At 37.1% G+C, this 20,667-nt stretch overlaps 1 protein-coding gene across 1 annotated transcript in view; it reads left to right on the top strand.

Annotated features, from left to right (window-relative positions):
- Nucleotides 1-20,667, top strand: part of ABCA13 (ATP binding cassette subfamily A member 13) — a 164,766-nt gene that overhangs the window by 78,139 nt on the left and 65,960 nt on the right. Inside the window, 3 exon segments of the mRNA XM_056484532.1 lie at nt 17,752-17,998; nt 18,939-19,028; nt 19,743-19,815. Of these exon segments, the coding sequence (XP_056340507.1) occupies nt 17,752-17,998; nt 18,939-19,028; nt 19,743-19,815 (410 nt within the window).

Below are 20,667 nucleotides of genomic sequence, written 5' to 3'. Positions count from 1 at the left end.
GTAATAAGTAACCATTGCCAATAATGGTGGCCTAAGGCGAGACCTTTTCTCACAAAATGCAAGCTTGAATAGATGACTTTTCCCAGAGGGTCTGTTTGCTGGGCTGTTCCAGTTCCTCTTGAATCAGTGAGGATGTAAGTCTACAAAAAGAAAACAACCTCACTAAGCAAATAGAATTTCCACTTCTGTCAGTGGTGAGGATGAAACTTCTATTCAAAACACAGTTTTGAATATCCCTTATTTTATAACAGTCAATTTATTTGTTCAAGACTCAGGACATCTAAACTAGATTCAAATAATAACAATCTGTCTTCTCCATCCTGCATATTCATTAAAGAGTAAGATTTACAGTTCCTAAAGTAATGAAGACAGTATATCCTACCTAAGAACTTGATATACTTTCCCATCTGCATCTCAAAATGTATAAAGTAGTATTTGTTCAAGTTATTACATTAATAAAGAATTGAGTCATCAGAGACTCTGTATTTTTTCAGCCTGATAAGTTATAGCAAAAATGTGATGATAATGCCATTTCTTTGGGGATGAGAGTACTGGAAAATTGTCATTCATTGCATGTGACTGTCATTCATCATTAAGGACAGTTGTGAAGTGTAGGCATAAGGGATCTGGGAATGGTCATGAAAGGTATCCATCATTGTCAAAGTCAACCAGAATACTCCATGGGCAATAGCTTGACTTGTATGACTTTGTCTTTGAAAGCAGGTTCAAAGGCAGTCAAACTTTGTGTTGTCAAAACAGTCAAATGAATTTTCTAAACCCCCTAGAGCAAGCAGCTGGGATTATTGAGGAGATCATAGGATGCTGCTATTTGATTTGTAAAAGAATTTGGACTAGAGAGATACTTTCACAAAGCACAGATCTGAGCTCAAGCAGGCGTGTTGGCTATCCTGTACTGCTGCTGAGCCCTTGAGATGTCAGGATTGTGCAGAAACCAAAATGATATCTAATGTCTCCCAGACTAGGAGGAGCAGCAAAGAGGTGTGTATGTCTCTCAAATGAAACTGCAGAAATTTAGGCTGACAACCACTGCCAAAAACACACAAGAGACATTATTTCAGCAAAATATGACAGTATCTCACTGATGTAATGTTTAACATTGTCTTAGTGTACTGTGTCTGATTGGAATTGAGTTAAATTTCTTCATGGCACCCTCTATGGTGCTGTGTTTTGGTCACACCAGTGTTTCAGCTGTCACTGAATAGTATTTGCAGTGCCAAGCTCTCTCTTTTCCCATTTCGATGCTGTGAGTAAGCTGGGGATAAGAAAGAGGATGTGAGGGGACATGGCCTGGAGAGATGAGCTAAATTGATTAGAGTATTATTCAGTTTCACTGAGTGCCACGCTTGGCAACAAAAGCTTTTTTGAGGAGCTAGCTTCTGCTCCCACTGGCTGAGCATGTCCACTTGTGGGAGGTGGTGAGTGGGTGCCTTTGCATTTTCTGGGTTGGATATTTTGATTTTTAGTTGGCTTGGTTTTTTGCTTTGGGTTTATTTTTCTTTTTTTTTTTTTTCCTATACTGCTTAAACTGCCTGTATCCTGACCCAAAATTTTTCTCTTTTCTTATTCTCTTCCCCATCCTGCTGGAGAAGGGGAAGTATGGGTGAGCACCTGGTACTTGGCTGCTGCTTAAGGTCAGCAACAAAAATCATGTAAAATAAACTCAGAATTATTTGAACATTTCTAAATGTAAATGCTAGAGGTAAGTAGAAGTCCATTAATTAAATTAATTGTAACAGCTTTAAAATTGGTAATTTTAAAGATGCAAAGCACACTGTAATATCTGTTTCCTTTGTGGATGATTTTGTCAAAATTTTTAGTTTTATTCTATTGAAAAAACCTTAAATTAAAACTCACCTTTTTGTGACAAAAGAAAAAATTTTATTTTTAAGTCAGGGATGACTGCGTGTGCAGACATAGTACATACATGTATTATAACACAGTCATGCATTATTAATTTCTACATAAAGCATCCATAAAAATGGTTAGACTGAGCTTGCAGTGACTGCTTGACAAGACTATTGAAGCCAAATAGCCTAGAGAAAATGGAGAAACCAACTCTGTGGGGGCCAATAAAATTATCATAATCCACAGGCAGTATATATACAGAAATATTCAGGAGAGCCAAGAGCAAGTCCAACAGGTAAGTAGCTAACCACGGATAAATGACAAAATAATCTGAACATATGCAAAAGCAGGTAATAGGCTAGTGAGCAGTCTTGTTGGCTCATTCAGGGACCAATACTGTTGAATTAAGATACTCAGATGTTTTGCTGAAGAGCCAAATTATTTCATTTCATAGCATTTATTGTCTTAGAAATTTCTGGGAGGCACCAACTTTGGATCAAGTTCCTTCTGGCAGTAAACTACATCTGGAACCCCTGAGATATAGTGAAACTAAACTGTAGAAAATTCAAAATTGATTCTTTATATTTTTGGACACAGTAATACATAAATTTTGAAATTTCTTTCCATATAGTGTTACAGACACTAAGAGTATTGGAATATGTTGTAAAAAGCCAAAGGTTGTCAATGGATGTATAGTATGAATAGCTATAGTAACAGAAGTTCTGTTAAAGCTTATATGCCTTTGTACTTGGATAAGTTAGCCTGGGAAAGGGTAGGTGTGGAAGAAGGTTTGATGCATAACTACTTTTTAACATTGCTTAACCCTTTCTTTGAAGCAGCTGGTGTTGTCCATTTTGAACCATATTAGGCCAAATGTGACATTACTCCTGTTAGGATTGGTGAGATCAACAATGTACAGTACTCATAAAGCCCATCTAAAAGCTAATCTACTAAATTGTAGCTGACAAAACAGTAATCATTAATAGTGGAACACCAACATGAAGAGCTTTTGTGAATCTCAGCTGGGTTTCAACTCTGCCTTTTATCTTCATGAATGACTCTGAAGTAAACATAACCTTGCTGATGAAAAACAAAAAAAAAACAACAAAAAAAGAAAACTGCTGAAAGGTAATAAGTAAGACCAGTCCTAAGGACTGAGTTAGATCACTTGAAAAGCTGAATGCATTCTAAATAAAGGGTATTTTAATGAAGCCAAATGCTAGTCATGTCTGTGTAATGGGGAGTCATATCCTGGGAAACATGGACTTATCTGTTGATCCTAGTAGAGAGGAATTTTAAGACAGCTAAGATGATTTATATTTGAGCTTAATGTACAAAATGATACAAAGAGGTCATTTTGACTATCCATTCAAAATTGATGAGACTGATGCTACAATACTAGTACAACCTTTTTGTCCACATTTTTAAGTTTGAATCACTTTAGGGAGAAATTGACAATTCAGAAAGCAAGCAGAGAAGAATTAATATTGGAGGTTGGCAGTGAAGGCCTTATAAAGGCACCAGCAGGGCTCTTTTAATGTAGTTTATAAAAATAAGATAGAGAAGTGGTTTCCTTAAAGATCCTAATTTTTCTATTTTTTTTTTTTTAATGCATGGACAATATTGTCTGTTAAGGTATAATTCAAACTTTTATTTGAGCAGAAGAGAGAAATGAAACAAAGGAAGCAAAAAGCAAGCAAATAGCTGTAATCTAGGACAGGCAAGAGTTAATGAGCAATTTGAGTTCTACCCAGGGAAGTGTGTTGCTTCTCCTGGGGCATTTGACACAAGGATTGGGTCTATGCAGAAAATATGCGATGGTAAAGGGTGCTATTGGTTCCTGCACATGAGCAGCAGAGTGGAATTTGATGTCTTTTGCTAGGTGATCAAGTGCTTTCTTTTATTCTTATCGTATCTTTTAATCTGACAAATTTAGTTCACTGTAACTACAAAAAAAAGGCTTGACAGTGATTTTTACATTATACTTGAAGTTATATTTTAACATCCATTTTTACATAGACCTCACTTCTTTCAATATCCTGTAAAATTTGCAATGTAGTAATCATTTCAATACTCCACCTTGGAAAATGCAATTTGATTCATGAGAAGAATATTGTAGACATGAAGCATCAGTGTCTTTGATTAAAAGGAGCTGCTGACATGAATGCTGGCATTAAAATTTCCAAACTTTTGCTGTCTACCAATAAGGAGAAGATAAAGCATAAATTTCAGTCTTCTGGCTGTCTAACAGCATAGGTAACACTACCACTTAAATCCAGCACTAAGCCCTGAAAATGTGTCCAAATAGTTGCTCTAAAAATCTTGGGTACATTGTATTTTCCTTCAGCTTTTTAATGTTGTTTTAATTATTTTCTTGCAGGAAATGTCATGTTTCTTGCATGTGTTGACAACTTGATCGAATAAACACTTCAAATATTTAGCTTTATATTCTTCAAACTCCAATCTTTCTTCCTTCACCCTTTCAGGATTCTCTGCAGCACAGAATAAGGATGGAGTATCTTTGTTACCTATCGATTGTTACACAAAGACAGCTGATTTCAAAAATAAGATCATTTGAGATATTTAAGGTTTATATATGATTTTTTCTTTTCCTCTGTGTGAAACTGTAACTCCTTCTATACTTCTGAAAACAAATATTCTGTTTCTTCCTCCTTTCTCCAATGCTTCACTTTTATTACCCACTATTTTTTCTCTCATCCAAATATTTTCCCTACCAGTTGTTTTCTTTGAGATTGCTGCCTGGTTATTTTCTTCTTTTCATCCACAATATGGACATCTTGGACTATCTCTTAGGTAGGAACAGACATTAGAGGACTGCTAGGGAAACAATGGAAATGCAGCTGTTTTCTAGGGCTACTCTTGCAATGCCAAGAAGCTCATCCATATTCCCAGCCTCCTTGTCCTTCAGAGATATGAGAGAAGTTAACCCTACCTGCCTTTCTCACAGAGACCTTCTGTTATCTTCAGCTCTAGAGAAGAAAATGGTCAGTACAGTGCCCTTTTGGCACTTCCCGAAAGGAGGGTCAATTGAAATGGGTTCTGCAAGTTGTACAGAACTGGAGAACAGAACAACAATCTGTTTTGAAATTTGTATTTTGAAAATCAAATTAATTGCTCACGTGACTATTGTCTTGATGGAACTAGCTGGTTTCAGAAAAATCACTTTATGAAAGGGACTTAGTAGCCCCTTCCCTGTAATTTGGTATTTTTTGCTGGTTCTTAATACGTATGAATCTCAGTTTGAGTGGAAAGTTTGCTTAAACCAGTAAATTGAGTTATAGCTATAGATTCAAACTTCAATAAGTTAGAAACTGGAAATCATAATCTTCAGACTACAACCTGAGAATAATTCAGGAAAGTTGCCACATAGCCTCATCTTACGATGGAAGAGATGATGCCTCTTCTATTCTGCCTAGAGGAAGCAGAATCCTCAGGGATATTTTTAAGCTCTGGGTACCCGAACAGGTATGCATGCAATCTCTGATGGGGATATTGAATTTCTATGTATCTCCAGGGCCTTCTAAACAGAAAATTGTATTTGATACTAGCATCTCACAGCTCTTACTGCCTGATATACATGTATGACATTATGAGAATATTGTGAACCTGATTTCCTTACATTTGTCATAATCTGAGTCGTTTGTGTGTTAGTTATTAACAACGCTTGCTTTAGAAGTGAAACTTCTTGGTAGCTCCTCCACTGTGTTCAGATATTTCTTTGAGCTGAGGGATCAAGTTGTAGGTGCATTAGGAATGCTTTATTTATCCAAAGGTAATTGGTAGAACATGAGCCCCCTTAATATCTTGAAAAACAAATGATCAAATGATCTCAGTTGTGTAGCTCTTATGTCTTGCCCATAAGCCCTTCTTTGATTTCTTCTTGGCAGTGTATTTCTTCATACAGCAGCTGTTTCCCCTCTTGCTACTTCTCCCTTCTGTGTGTGTGTCTCCCCCTCCAGCCTTTCCTTTGCACTCCATGATGTGCTGTTTTCTTTTAGTTTCTATAAATTACTGAGACCACTACAACAGCTAAGACTGGAAAAAAACATAGATAACCTATATGATCTTTCATGGCAGTATTAAAATCATTTTAAAGAAGTGTTTTAAAGTCTTTAAAGAAAGTGTTTTAAATCTTTTAAAGAAATGTTCAGAAGACTTTTTCTCCAGTATGAAGGACTGCTGATCTTCCATTTCATGCTGTAATTATTTCTAACTAACTGAAAAAAAAAAAAAAAAAACAAAACCAAAAAAACCCAAAAAAAAACAAAAACAAAAAAACAAAACAAAACCAGAAAAGAAAGGAAACCATATAAGGGAAGTATAGCTCTTCCTCAAAAGATAGAGATATGGCAGCCAGCATTCCTGTGTTCATTTGCTGCTTTTGAGAATGACCTGTATATACTTTTTGCAGGTATTCCACCTTTTTCACATTTGCAACACTACCAAAAATCTGTATTCAGTATGTGGTTCAGGTGATAATGTTTTCCAAAAAGAAACTGAAATTTGAACAGCAATGGATTCCCTGGTGCAGCAGCAATGATGAGTTTTCCAGTGTAATACTAATGTGACTTTTGCTACACATGTAGTAGTACATTTTTCCTAGTTCAAACAGTTGAATTGTTTTAGATTATGCTCTTTTTGCTTTTCAGCAATTCAGTTTTTCCAAAGATAGTGTTTTCATCTCATATTCTAGATAAAATATTATTTCTCTCCCTCATAATATGGGGCCTGTGTTGGAGAAAATTTTTACTCTTAGATTATCTACACAAAGCCATACACATGATGTCAGAAAATATATGTTGCTAATAGCTATTCTTTAGGTTTTATATGAAAAGTAATTTCTGATGGTTTCTTGCCTTGCTCAAGCTTACAGGTGGAGTGTGTATTTTATAGATCTTTTTGTGTTTGTGTGTATATATAATTACAGATGAAAAAAGTGTGTGTGTACACACATGTGTTTTAAAGCTGATTTTTTTTATCTACGCTGTTGCACCAGCAAATACAGAGACTTCAATTATGTAAGTAATGTAAATGACTGATTTTTAAAAGAAATTATTATCAAGAGTAAGATTGTCCCACCTCGAGGGTCTCTCTAGGCGTGAGACCTCCTCAGAGAGGACATGCAGGTGGTCAGGAGTCTGGCTTCTCTCGGAGTTCCCAGCAAGAAAGCTTCTTGAGACGACCTTGTGTTGTTGCAAGGCTATTTATTTATCTTATCTTGTGAAAGGTTTCAATCAGCCCGACACAGGTCCGCTCTGCAGAGCGACCATTACAGAACTGCCCCAGGCGGGCTGTGCCAAATCTTTTATACCTAAAACTACGTATACAATGTTTACAGACCTTTTCCAATGCCATGCAATCTCTTTACAATGTCCAGTTGTTTCCCCATCCAATCTGTGGTTCCCAGGATGCCTCCCCAACATGGATGACATGAAGAAGAAGGAAGAAGAAGCCCACCACACCCAGGTTCCTCCATCTTGACCACATGGCCCTTAATATAAACAATCTAAAAACCTACTTATTCTACATTCTAATATTCTAATTTACACTCTGCTAGCTTTCATGTTCTGCAATTCTTCCCTCAGTGTTGGTAAACTCTCCCAAGGAGCTAAATCCAGCCCCTGCAGCTCTTGGGCACCATTTGGGGGTCTCAGAGGGGTCTGCCATGGGGGTTTTTGCATCCCCAAAGGAGTCAGGGAAATACCCTGGACTCCCACATAAGATGCTTACTTTTTGTCCTGAATCAGAACATTGCTTAGGGAAGGGACTTCATGAAATCTTCCTCATGAAATGTCTTGCCTCATTTATTGAGTATATATCATATTTATGTAGAAGGTGTGCTATGCATCTTTTGCCAGTAAGACTCTCTTTGAGGCTTATGCTTCTACATGAAACTAGATTTTCACCTGTCCAGTGCCTTTCAAAAGTATCTCCTTTGGTGAAATTTTTGTCTCTGCTTTGTCGTGAAAACATTCACTTTGTGCAAGAAAAGCTCCCAAAAAATTTAGAAATATATTCACACATCTATTTTTTCAATACTAGCAACATTCTGCTATATTAACAAAAAACTGGTTTAGGAGTTACAGGGGCAACATGTTAAGTAGCTTCAGTATGAAGGGCAGTATGTGGAACAGTTAGGACTACACTTTTTTTTGCCAACTTTTCATGTGGTAAACATTGTTACAAGGTGATACAAGGTGTATATTTTACACTGTTACTTGCCAATTCCTCATTTGAAATATAAGTCTATCTGTCTCCAGATCTGGTTTACTGTTTATTCGGGTTACCATATTCATTGGAGACATTAGGAAAAATGGAGTAGTTGGTTCTGCTAATCCAGATCCTTGCAGCTGTTTAATACCACTATTTATGAGATACCAGAATGCCTGAGGAATGAGGTTATTCATCAAACACATTTTTCAATTGTTTGCTATAGCTTCAGGTCTGAATAAAACATGTCTCCTGCAGAACTTTCAGTTTTGAATTGTTTCCCTGCACAAACTTTGATATGATTTTTTCATTATTAGAATAACTCCAGTAGAGATATGGTCTAAAAATATTCCTGGTTATGGGAGCTGCATTATTTTAGACCAAGTGCTTTGTTTGTATTAAGGTAATACTTGCACAAATTCTGAAAGTTAAAGTGGGTCAGGATGTCCTTGTCTGTCACAGTGAAATCTGGGCCCAGCTGAAGTTGTTTCCTCTGTTAAATGTCTGAGTTATCTCTGAGCAATTCCAAGAGGCTTCTTCCAGAGTGCTGTACACAGTGTTTTCAAAGGCCACTCAGCAAACTGAGCAGCTGCATGACAGAGGTCAGCTGCAGTACAACAATGGACAGCTTGCTATTTCCCTTTCTGGGGAGCAAGTAACCAGTGGGAAGTGTTTGAGAACACCTGGTTTGAATACATAGTTCTGTCATCCATTGTTGTATTTAATCTATCTGGTTGGAAATAGTAAGATTTTTTTTTTTTTTGGCAATTCTGATAGTCTGTGCTTCACTTCTACTATTGTGCCTTCAAGAGTACAAACAGAAAGTTCAAATAGGCTTCCATTTTCTGTGCTTGTTTTTCAACTCTTTCTTTACTTGCCTCCCTTTTTATGTGACAAGTCATTGCAGGTGCATCACTGCAGGGAAGACAGTACTGCAATAAAAGGATACCTATTTGCAAATTTATCTCCTGGAAATTGAAATTAGTATAGCTGCTAATGTTGCAAGTTAACCATGCAAAAACTAAAAATCAGATACTTATGGTTTTCAAATCTGCAGTGATTTTATTTTCCAAGACATGATAGTGTATCTAACTATCTGACCTGACTGAGTATCTGTCTGTTTTTTTTGTTTCCAAGGAATATTCCCACCTCAAAATGATGAAGTTGCCCTGAGTACATTAGAGTTTGCCACACAAGTTTAAAAAATACTTGGTGTTTAATTCCAACTTCTTTTTCAGTATGGTTTAAGCTGGCAAAAAATCCCAACTAGGGTTAAGAGATATAAGTTATGGCAAAGCAGGAAAAAAACATGGAAATGTAACAAAAGAGATTGTTTTAGGCATCACAAATGTAGGAACAATTGATACCCTCTATTTATCAATTATTGGAACAGTGCATTCAGCAGTGTGTCCTATTCTTCCACCAGGCCCTGACTAGCTTAGGTTGGCTAAGGTTAGTTATTCCTTAGGTTAGGAATAGCTCTGGCCATTCCCCAGACTAGCTTGGCTGTCAGGGTAGAACTGTATTTGGCTCTCCATGGTGTCTGTAGGGTGAAGGACAGGAAGGCAGCACCATTGTTTCCCATTTCTTTATGCTCACGTACTGTTTGTGTTCCTATGGCTGGAGAAGACAAAGAAACAGAGTATTTTGCACTAGAAAATTAATTCCCTTCATTGAAAGCAACGACAGTGCTATTATAACCTGGGAGAGTTGCATTCCCAAATAAAATATAGACTCAGTCAAGTTTCTGCTATGACTGTATTCCTGCCCATTTCCATGATAGTAAGAGCAACAAGAGGTGTTTCGACACCAGCTTACACTTGAGCAGAAAAAAGGATGATGTTTTTCCCTAGCTGCTCTGGTAGCTAATGTTGTTTATTGTATGAGCTGCAGTGCCTTGGCAGCCCAACCTAAAGTCGTGCCCTGTTGTTCCAGACACCCTACAGACTAATAGTAAGAATAAAAAACCCAGGTCCTTACCACCTTTGACAGCTGCAGTCTAGTTTAAAGACTGAATGCAATGAGTAGATAAAACAGACAAATAGGTTTGGGAAGGCAAAAGTATAAAGCAGGTCCATAAATTAAAAGGATAGGTCTCACTCCACTGTCTTTCTTACAATTTTATTTACTTGCTAAATGCCATTTGGACTTTCCTGCTTCCTCAAGTTTACACTTAGAGTGTGATTGTGATGCACATCTGTCTTAAAGTTTTTATCTACTACTGCATATACAGTGCTGTTGGCACTTCTGCTTTTAGAAAATCTTCTGTAATTTGATATGAGTGATGACAAAGCTTAATGGTTTTGTTTTTGTTTTGGTTTTTTTTTTTTTTTTGCATTGGTATGAAATGGAATATTCTTGCATTAAATAGAGGGTTAAAACAGTCAGGAAATTATGTAGGCATGTGTGTATTAGTTTTATACTAATTAAAGAGGCTGGATTATCTTCTTTCTGTCTTGAATGGGCATTTCAGATACCTAAATTAATATTTCATATAACAGAATTATAATGTCTGTAAGTAGTTGTGATTGTGAACATGTAAAGGAAGGGAAAACTAGGATCTAATTTTTAGTTTTAATCTACTTTGTATAATTGTGAAGAAATATTTTGCTTGCATTCAATGGTGTTAATCACTTCATCTGTTTTTCATATCTCTAGTATGCTCTAACTTTGAGAAAATGCAAGTTCTTGCAATTAAAGGATGATATTCAGAATGTGAACAAAGCTATGTTATGCCTCAAGAAAAAATTAAGACCTTAGGTTGTATTCTTTTTTGCACCTAAAAATCTGTTCTGACTATTTTTTAAATCTTTGCAGCAGCATAGTGGTGGTTGCCTGTAGAGAAAGTAGATTCAGGTAGGGACTCTGATCAAGTTCACTTAGTAAACTCTGTGAAAGTTGGAGAGTTTGGGGCACAGGCATAGTCATTTGCTGCATTTAATGAGCTCATGGGAATGTAGGTGATGTATTCTATTCAGGTTATTTTGAGAGCTATTTTGTATATCCTAATGTATTCTCTTCAGTTGGGTTATTCAGTACTCAAAAATTAGTCCTAATTTTAATTATTCCCTAGTCTGCTAGTTACCTGTCTCTAAACTATCCTGTGGTAGGGTTAAAGTCCAAGTGGGGTAGAGTATTTTAGATTGGTGCTTGAAGTGTTTGAATGAGTCATATTTAATATGAAACTGTAAGCTGAAAATTCCTTATTTTAGCAGTTCCTTTCCTCCTCTTCCAACAAAATAAAGAAGAGTGGAGCTCATATTCTGATTAACAAATTTGCAGAATCAGAATCATTGAATCATTTAGGTAGGCAAAAGCCTCTGAGATAATAAAATCCAACCTATGACCTAACACCACCATATCAACTAGACCATTGCACTGAGTGCCTCATCCAGTCTTTTCTTAAACATCTTGGGGCAGTCACTCCACAATATCCCTGGGCAGCCCATTCCAACCTTGCATCACATTTTCTGTAAAGAAATTCTTCCTAATGTCCAGCTTAAACCTCCCCTAGTGCAGCCTAAAGCTCCTCTTGTCTTGTTGCTGGTTTCCTGGGAGAAGACTGACCCCACGTGGCTACACCCTCCTTTCATGGAATTGTAGAGACTGATAATGTCACCCCTGAGCCTCCTTTTCTCCAGGCTAAACAACCCCTCAGCCACTTCCCATAAGACTTGTGCTCCAGGTCCCTCATCAGGTTCATAGTCCTTCTCTGGATGTGTATTTTCCATTGCCATTTAATGGTGTGCCTTATGTTATCTGTACGTGTGTTTACTCCCTACAACAAACCTGAATGAAAATCTTGGATGCAAAGAGTGATGTCCAGGATCAAATGCTCTTGCTTGGATACACCTCTGTCACTGCTTGGATAACAATGCAGCAAGTAAGCATAAAGAAAATTATTTTATGGATGAAGGCTTTTTGCTCTCTAACACCTGGATGTTTTAACTTTTCCTTTAGCAGAAACTCACTTTTATGCTTCTGTCGTTCATTTAACTAGTGAAAGTCAGATATATCTCCTCTCCAACATGTCAGGTGTGAGGGTATTCTAAAGTGTTGCTCCCTCTAAGACTTAAGTGCAATTGTATTCTACCAGTTTTTCTGCCCCTTATACATTGCTGGGAGTAAATAATTCCTACTCTGTTTAAGCCTGACATTATGATGTATTTCTTCTAAACACACTGATAAGTTTGAAAGGAGTTTGGCACATTCTTTTCCTAAGCTTTTTGCATACAAATGAAATTTTGCAGCCATTATTCTTGGAAATAAATAGCAAAGAGGTTAAAGGGGTCCTTTATGAGTTTGCTAGTAGTTTTTCTAGGGACAGGTTTTTACACTGTGAGATTTGGGGATTGGTGTTTCTTCAGTAAGAGTATGCAGCACATTTTTCTGGTTATGCTGGTACTTTTTTGATTTTTCAATAGGAATCAGATGTACTGTTCACACTAACCTTTCAGGAGTCTTCAATGTGATAAAATATTAAGCATGTCAGATCTTGAACAAGAATAATATCTTAGATAAAGGAAGAAAATCATCTAATCAGTCAACTGTCTGGCTTGAGGAAAAGGGCTGGGGAGATCTGAGCTGTGAAGAGGGTTCCTTGCAATCATGGGCAGTGACAGACACCAATTCCTTGGCTTTAAAACATGTTAATTCTACTGATGAACTCTACATTTGCCTAGATCTCTATTACTCTGTCTCAAAGGTCTTCAGGCCCATGCAGAATTCAATTTTGGGATCTGGGACTTGACTGTAAAGCTAAATTTTTAATTAAAAACCTACAGGTTTTCCCTTCAAAAATATTATTTAATTGGATTAATCAATATGTATGGAGTAAGGAGAAACTCTAAGACAGGAAATTCTTGAGATGGAAACAATTTGAATCAACTTTTTAGAAGGAATGTTCACGATGCCTAAAACTAAGAATAGCCAGAGGGGAGGAATAGGAGGATTTATATCTAAAAATCCCCCAGGGGAAACTTCTCTTGTGAAATTGCCCTCAAAATAAATATTTTTCTGATGAGCTTTGGATAGAGAGAACTCATTATTATATATATATGCAAGAATAAATCATAGTAACTTTATAATTGTTTCTGCTCTTAATTCTAGAGTAGTCTATAAGCAAGGATTTTGATAATCTTGTTTCTGGATTTTAGGACTTGTTCTGTTTCCCTGTACCTATTATTAACCTATATGTGTTGGAAACTAGCAAAAGTCTTGTCGGTAATACAAAGGAGTCTGGATGAATTGGGAAGTACAAGTTAATTGTGAACATAATTGCACTTCTGGTGGATAATTGCAATTGTAAGTCAAGCAAGACAGCTTTTAACACTTGGGTCAGGTTTTTAATTCTGTGATCTAAATTATTAATGAGGATATTTTCAGAAGCTTTCTGCTTAAAAATTGACTTCATAACAGAGAGGTCAGCTGGTCTTGTCTTCTAGCCTTTATGGTTCTCAGTGATCATCAGGGGCTGTTTCCCCACAAATGTATGCTGTTTTTATGACATACATACCAGACATAGGCAGGGAATTACTTACAAGCTTTATGAAGCAAAAATTCATTCTGTAGGTTCCAGCTGAAAGAGTGATTTAATACCTTGGGAATCTTGAAAGCCATATTGAGTCTATTATGGAAAGCCCAATGCAGGCTACTGTTCACAGCGTGGCTGCAGTCAGATGAAGTGGTGTGATGCATATAGAAAACAAACTGATCAGTACAAGAATGCATAATACTATGGTATAAATCAGTAGTGTTTCCCCATCTGATAGCTGCATTGAACATGTCATATCTTGAGACTGATGCAGTGTTGATGTAAGGGGACTTGAGACAAATATTGAGGTTGATTAGGACTATAAAGATTTTTATAAGAGGAGACTGAAAGATTGAGATTATTTATGTAGAAGATGGATTGAAACCTCCTATAACCTGTCTCCTAAAGCAAGATTTAAGAGCCCATCCAGTATCATCAAATAGAGTAAATTCAAAACAAATAAACAAGAATTTTATTTTGTTCCTGAAACACACAAAAAAAGTGGCAGAATTCAAGGTCACAAAGATGGAAATTTAAGATAATTCAGAAAGAAATTTGGCACCCTTTTCAATTAGAAGTTTAAACAATAAACATATGAAGTTCTAGAAAAGATAAATCACTTTAAAAAAAATGAAGTGCATGAGTCAAACAGTCCAACAGTCCAACTTCCACTATAATGGTTTATTGCATCTTCCTGGGACATGTCTTGGCTCATTGGCATTTTGAATATTGAGTAAGAGTCAGGATATTGGACAAAATGGACAATTATTTATAATCATGGTGACAGTCTCTCTTCCTTTGGCAATCTGAATTAAGTTCTTATAATTTTTCCTCTGCTCTGCTTGTCAAGAAAAAACAATGAATGGCAGTGCTGATTTCCTGTTCTGTCCTCAGAAAGTAGATGTCATAGTTGCCTTTCAGAGATTCAAAGGGTCAAATATTTTGAATCCTCTTTCACTCACATCTCATGCTAATCATCTATCAGCAGGTCTGGGACTACAGAAAATATCTTATTCTGTGCTTCTTTTCTAGCACTTTGCTACTTTGATATATGGGACATGGTATACTTTACAATTTCAGGGATGCTGAGCTGGTAGCACTTACTGGATATGTTTTATTCTAAAAACACTCATACCTTGAAAATTTGTCAGCCTCTGAGTGTCTCAATTTTTGTATTGTGACGACTATTGAGAGTCTTACCATGATAACATAAAGAACTTAATGTATTTCTAAGAAGTTTTCTCAAAAATATTTCTTAACAATAGCATCTCTTCCTCTTATTTCAATTTGCTGAACAAAAAATTCCAAGCATAAAATGTAACCCTTCTTGATCAGGGCACTTGAATGCTGAATCAGAATCTGAATTCTGAATCTACTTTTTCTCTCCTCAGAAATTCAAAACCTTAAGTCCCATTTGTGTTAGCTGTCAAATTAGCAAGCTATGGCTGTGACTAGAATGTCTTAAAGAGAGAATTTCTCTTCTATGGGATTTACCAGGGAAAAACAAAATAATATTTGGTTGCGGAGTTAAAGGAATAAATACTGGAATTTCCCCTCTTGCCCTTCCCCCAAAATAAACCCCAAATTAATTAGAGTTAATTAAAGTCTGTTAAAATCAGAGAATATTAATGTTGAAAATGCAGATCAAGCAGGTCACAAGCAGGTGCCATGTCCAGGCTGGTCTTGAAGTTTGTTTTCTTCACGGTGAAATTTATTTTTCTGATTTATGGTATCAGAATTTCCCAGGTACCAGCTGGTGCCTGTTGCAGCATATCCTTTCTTTGAGCAGAGATTTTGCTCTCTGAAGCCACTAGGGTTCTTAGGTGCTCCCAGAGAGCTGCTGCTGCTGCCAGGAGCTTCTCCTTGTCCCCAGTGCCTGACAAAAAGATGTCTCCAGTCAGGGTGGATCCCCTGCAGGTGCAGGCATGCACACACATCTGTGATACAAGGTGTTGTTAGCCAGTGTTTTGCTCATCTTTGCCCCCGAGGGACGCCCTGACTAAGCAGCTGCTCCTCAGCTGGATCCCTTATCCCTGTTCCCAGCCTGCAGGGCAGCGCCTGTCAGTCCAGCCAGTGGTCCTCCACACCCCATTCCACTGTGGGAGACCACCCACAGGCTTTGCTAAACCAAAATAAACAGCACACACTGATCATCCTTCATTCACCAAACCAGTCCTGCACTCATGCTGAGCTGTCAGGTGACAAATGTTTATTCCTGGTCATTTCTGGTTTTTCATATGTTCATATGTTATTTTCTGGAGAATTTGACCCTCCCAGGGACTCAGAGTGATTAACCAATATCTGCCTGAGTAATGAGTGCAAAATTTGAGCTGGTTTTTTCAATGACCATGGTTTATTATCTGATTAATTTTTTCTCCTTGTTTGCCTCACTTCTTGTCTAAAAATAGTCTATTTGAACGAAGCAAAGGATCTGGGATTAAAATTCTGTTAACTCAGAAAAAAGACTTTTCTAAGAGAAGGACAATTAATTGGAGGTTGCTTGAGAACTTCCATATACGCGGGATATGGAAATGCTGGTTAGAGAGTTCTCAATATGCAGAAGGAAAGGTAATAAGAGGCAAATCACAAGTGTTCATAAAATATAGCATGACTTTGAGCACTGTAATAAACAGGCTGTTCAGCCTTGCTACGGTACAAATACCTGTGGTAGTAAATCTGCCAGACACTGCTATGCTGTGAGGAAGGAAAGGGGTTGAAGGACATTCAATTGTACGAGGCCACAGGCAGGAGAGTTAGATAAGAACCTGCACATACCTAGAAGGCATTAGGGGCTAAAATGCAGGCAGAGTTGTTGGTGGGATTCACAAGTGTCTGATAGAGAATGATAAAATAAAATTAAGAGAGAGTCTATGGGGGAACTGATTGATTTGTGAGATGTTAATAAGCTGTGGAGACACTCCCATGTGAATCTGAAGGACAGCCCATGAGCTCTGAAAACTGAATTGACTGACAAACATGAAAATTTTGTCATTCCCATATGAGCAGGGAAATGAAGGGAATGCTTTTATGAGAATCCATGTACCTAGCAACTGTAATGCTCTGAAGAGGATCCATTGAAATTTCTGTGGAAAGTTGCTGCTGATTCCAGTCAAGGTAGATCAAGACATAAGTGGTGATACTGGCCATGTTTGTCAGTCATTTGTCCAGGAAAAAAGCTGGTAATGCACACGGAATGGTTGAAGCGGTGCAGTGCCATAGGGACTATCTAGGGAAAATATTCAATAAGCCATTAGCTGTGCATGGGAAGCTATAGAGATGTGTTAACTGATGATCTGTTTTCCCTCATAGGAAGAGTTAATTAGTTAATTTGTTATACTTGGACGTGATGTAGTGTGAGGCTACACTATTCCATCCAGGAGAACATGCTAGGCTTACGTAGTTTGATTTTATTAGAGTTAAAAGAGTTGTGTGCGGGAGTCTCTGGGTGTCTTTGTGTCGGGGGAGACGGTGAGGGACAAAACTCAAGCGCTCTGTTGAAGCTAAAGGCTACAGCTGCAGTTTATTATAAAAGAGCCTGCTAGGGGCTGCCCGGCACAGCCCCAAAGCAGGACAAAAGAGAGAGAGAGAAGAGGGAGAGTAAGGAGAAGAGAGGAAGAGGAGTAAGAGAGTAAAGAGAGTGATTGCCCATTTACAATACAATAAATCTTCTTCCACGATGAATATTCTGATTTCTACTAACCAATGTAGTACAAGATACAAATTCTATAGCATTTACATAGACCCTACAGGAATCCTTATATTAGCATAGTGTGTTACATTTTAAACTCTAAGATCTAATCTTTGGACCCTGGCAAGTCTTTCTGTGACCTTTGGAGCTGCTCTCTGGCCGAGGGCATTGTTCTATCAAGATGGGATTACCTTCTGGAGCCATCCTATTGTTTCATGGTAATTCAGTAACTAAGGCTTGGCATCTCAAACGTGGCTTTCGTTTCAATTTCATTCATGGTTTCTATATTCCCAGAATCTGAGCATTCATATTTGCAAGATTCCTCTGTTTCATCTATTCCAACAGTTGTGTTCTGTATTTGACGGTGTTCCGTGTGAAAGTTCAATTTGGCTTTCCGTGTTTGTCAAGAGGTTGTTTTCCTTGTCTCACTCAGATATTTCCCTCGGGGGAGCCTCGAGTGTGCGTGGAGCCCGCCTTGTTCTCTCACAGATTTTTGCCCTTCTGGTGAAGAGGTTTCACCACACGAGGCGAGACTGGAGAGGAAGCCTGTCGAATGTGCTGCTGCCCGTCCTCTTTGTGGCGCTGGCAATGGCCCTGTTCAGTGTGAAGCCGCTGGCTATCGATTATCCTCCTCTCAAGCTGACTCCAAGGCTGTACGACAGTGCAGAATCCTTCTTCAGGTAAAGGCCTCATCCATCATCATCAATATACAGGGTTCTGGGACCTTAACCCTTGAGTTCTCATATTTTAAAGGCTATTTGTATTCTATAAAGAGTAATAGGTTGCTTTTTACAATAGTTATGGTTTTTTTTGTTTTTTTTTAATGTTCGGTACATTTTTATAGATTATGATAAGGGTAAGATAAAATTAGAAGAGCTTTATGTGAAGGATTTTGTGGAGGAAAGGGCAAAGACTTTGGAGAAGAATTGAACTCAAATTAATACTAACCATGACCATTTATGAGTAAATGAACAAGTGTATTTGAACAAGCCTTTGCATGCTTAATTTTAAAAAATTGGTCAGGTCTGAAGTAATTTTCTCAAAACAATTCTTGTGTTTAGAAATGCCACGTAGTATTTACAAAGCCTGCTGCTCTTCCTACTCAAACTTATTTCTATATGTTCAGCCTTGAAACCAACTAGATTGATTGATTATTTATTTATTTATTTATTTAAAATGTGCAGTATCTATAGAAGTAATCTGTATAAAGTGCTAATCACATATATAGGTTACTTTCTCTACTGTGTAAATATACAGATGAACAAAACATGATGCTGTTTGAATTTTTAAATATAATATAAATTTATTTTACAAAATAAAAACACTTTAGCAATGCCAACCAAGGAGAAGAATGCCCATGGGTAGATGCTGAGATGTTTTTAGCCATAATTGTAATTAATTTTCTTTTTGTGTTTACTTTGAGATTTTTTTAAACGAGATTATTTTGGTATGTTTCCTATGCATGGATCTTATGGTCCTTTCATTTCTTGGAAAATACACAGCACCTTGAGACTGAAGGTTAATAGAGGTAGACACATTGACATCTTTTTATTTATTTTTCCTTTTAAAAATTTTTTTTCCCCTTTCACTCCTTATACTACTGTGGCCCTCTTTGAACAGCACTGAAGATGATGACCTAGGAAAACTTTCTCAGGTTCTACTGGGTTATTTCTCTGATTGGGACCACACATGCACACATTCACAACACAGGTAATTGTAACTAATGTAACTATTTCCTTAATTTAAATATTGATAATTTATTTTTTTTAAAATTCCCCTCTCCCTCTCCCTCTCCCTCTCCCTCTCCCTCTCCCTCTCCCTCTCCCTCTCCCTCTCCCTCTCCCTCTCCCTCTCCCTCTCCCTCTCCCTCTCCCTCTTCCTCTTCCTTCCCGTGTAATGGATTATGTTAGGCTATTTTTTGGCAGCATGGAATTAGTGACAAATTAGTTGTGATAAAGGACCTGGCATCCAGGTGAAGAGCAAAGTAGGCTTAGCTGTTAAAGGTCTGATCCATACAGCTTTAAAATCAGTGGCAGTTTTCTGATTAATTTCAGGATGATTTTGATCAAGCCTGGTGTCCAGATGAAGGATGAACAGACAATAAGGAAAATATTTGTTAGGAAGCATTCAAGATTTCCAAATTCAGGAATGAAATAGTGACCATGCTTTAATAATTGCTGCAAATACAAGACATGAAGCTCATTTGATCCTATATATATATATATATATATATATATATATTAATAAATCAACTTTGATAAAAATGAGTAAAATTTGTATCACTCTACACATAGCTGCTGCTGTGATCAAATGCTGAGAAGGTGTTCAGCATGCCAGGTCTGCTCATTACTCTGGATTTCTTCTGTTAAGTGACATATTGCTTTTGTTTGCTAATTATAATTTTATTATGTTTATTCCCATTAGAAAAAATAATTCATGCTGGCAGATGGAATTTATGTCACCTCAGGATTCATGCAGATGTGTGTCTGAACAGAAGGTATACAATTTTTTATTTGCTTATATATGTAAAAAATTGTGTGTGTATATTACTTCTAATTCCTTGGGTGCTATTTTTGAAGGGCTGGTGAAAGTGATGAGGAAATAAATCCTCACAGATCTGCTTTGTTATGACTGGAGATTTATTCTGTTTCACCTAATGAAATTGTACACAATTTTCTTATTTATATGAGCACATACATGCAATAGAAATGTCTATAGATTGATCTGAAATTACAGGATCAGAGACAGCTGAACTATTTTCAGCAGATGCAACTTCAAATATGTTATAGAACTCTGATTAAGAAAAACCACCATGTAAAACAAGATTAAAACACAACACTTCCATAACACCTGGAAGACTACCTACTTTCAGAGGGAAGGGCAGGAGAACCTAGCTGGTAGAACCCAGCAGGGAATTTACACATGAATGAGATTTAATTGTTAGAGTTTGCTTCTGGTTTGGATTTTGGATTTCAAATTACAATAGGCTTCAAGAAATGAAATTTTGAAAGGCATAATGAATTTCTGACCCTCTTAACTAATGATTTTTCCTGCTGACTTGCTCTAAGTTGAGTAATAAACAAAAATATGAAACTGTGTCTGAGATGACAAATGTATTTCCCCAAAAGGGAATGTTCTACAAAAAAGTTTCTTTTGTTTATAAAGATATAATTATCCAGAATAAGGGTTTCTTATGAAATATAGCAATACAGTTTTGGGAAAAATGAGGAGGAAACTAGTTTTTGCTTTTCTGGACAAGGAATAAGTTTGCCTCTAATAATAAGACTCACACGTAAAAAACAAGAATAAAATACAAATGGGAACTTTCACAGGGAAAGGTCTATTAGCC

Source organism: Oenanthe melanoleuca, chromosome 2, assembly GCF_029582105.1.
Source record: "Oenanthe melanoleuca isolate GR-GAL-2019-014 chromosome 2, OMel1.0, whole genome shotgun sequence".
Taxonomy (NCBI): Eukaryota; Metazoa; Chordata; class Aves; order Passeriformes; family Muscicapidae; genus Oenanthe; species Oenanthe melanoleuca.
Note: the sequence above shows the minus strand (reverse complement) of the source record. Positions and strands in the feature narration are given on the sequence as shown.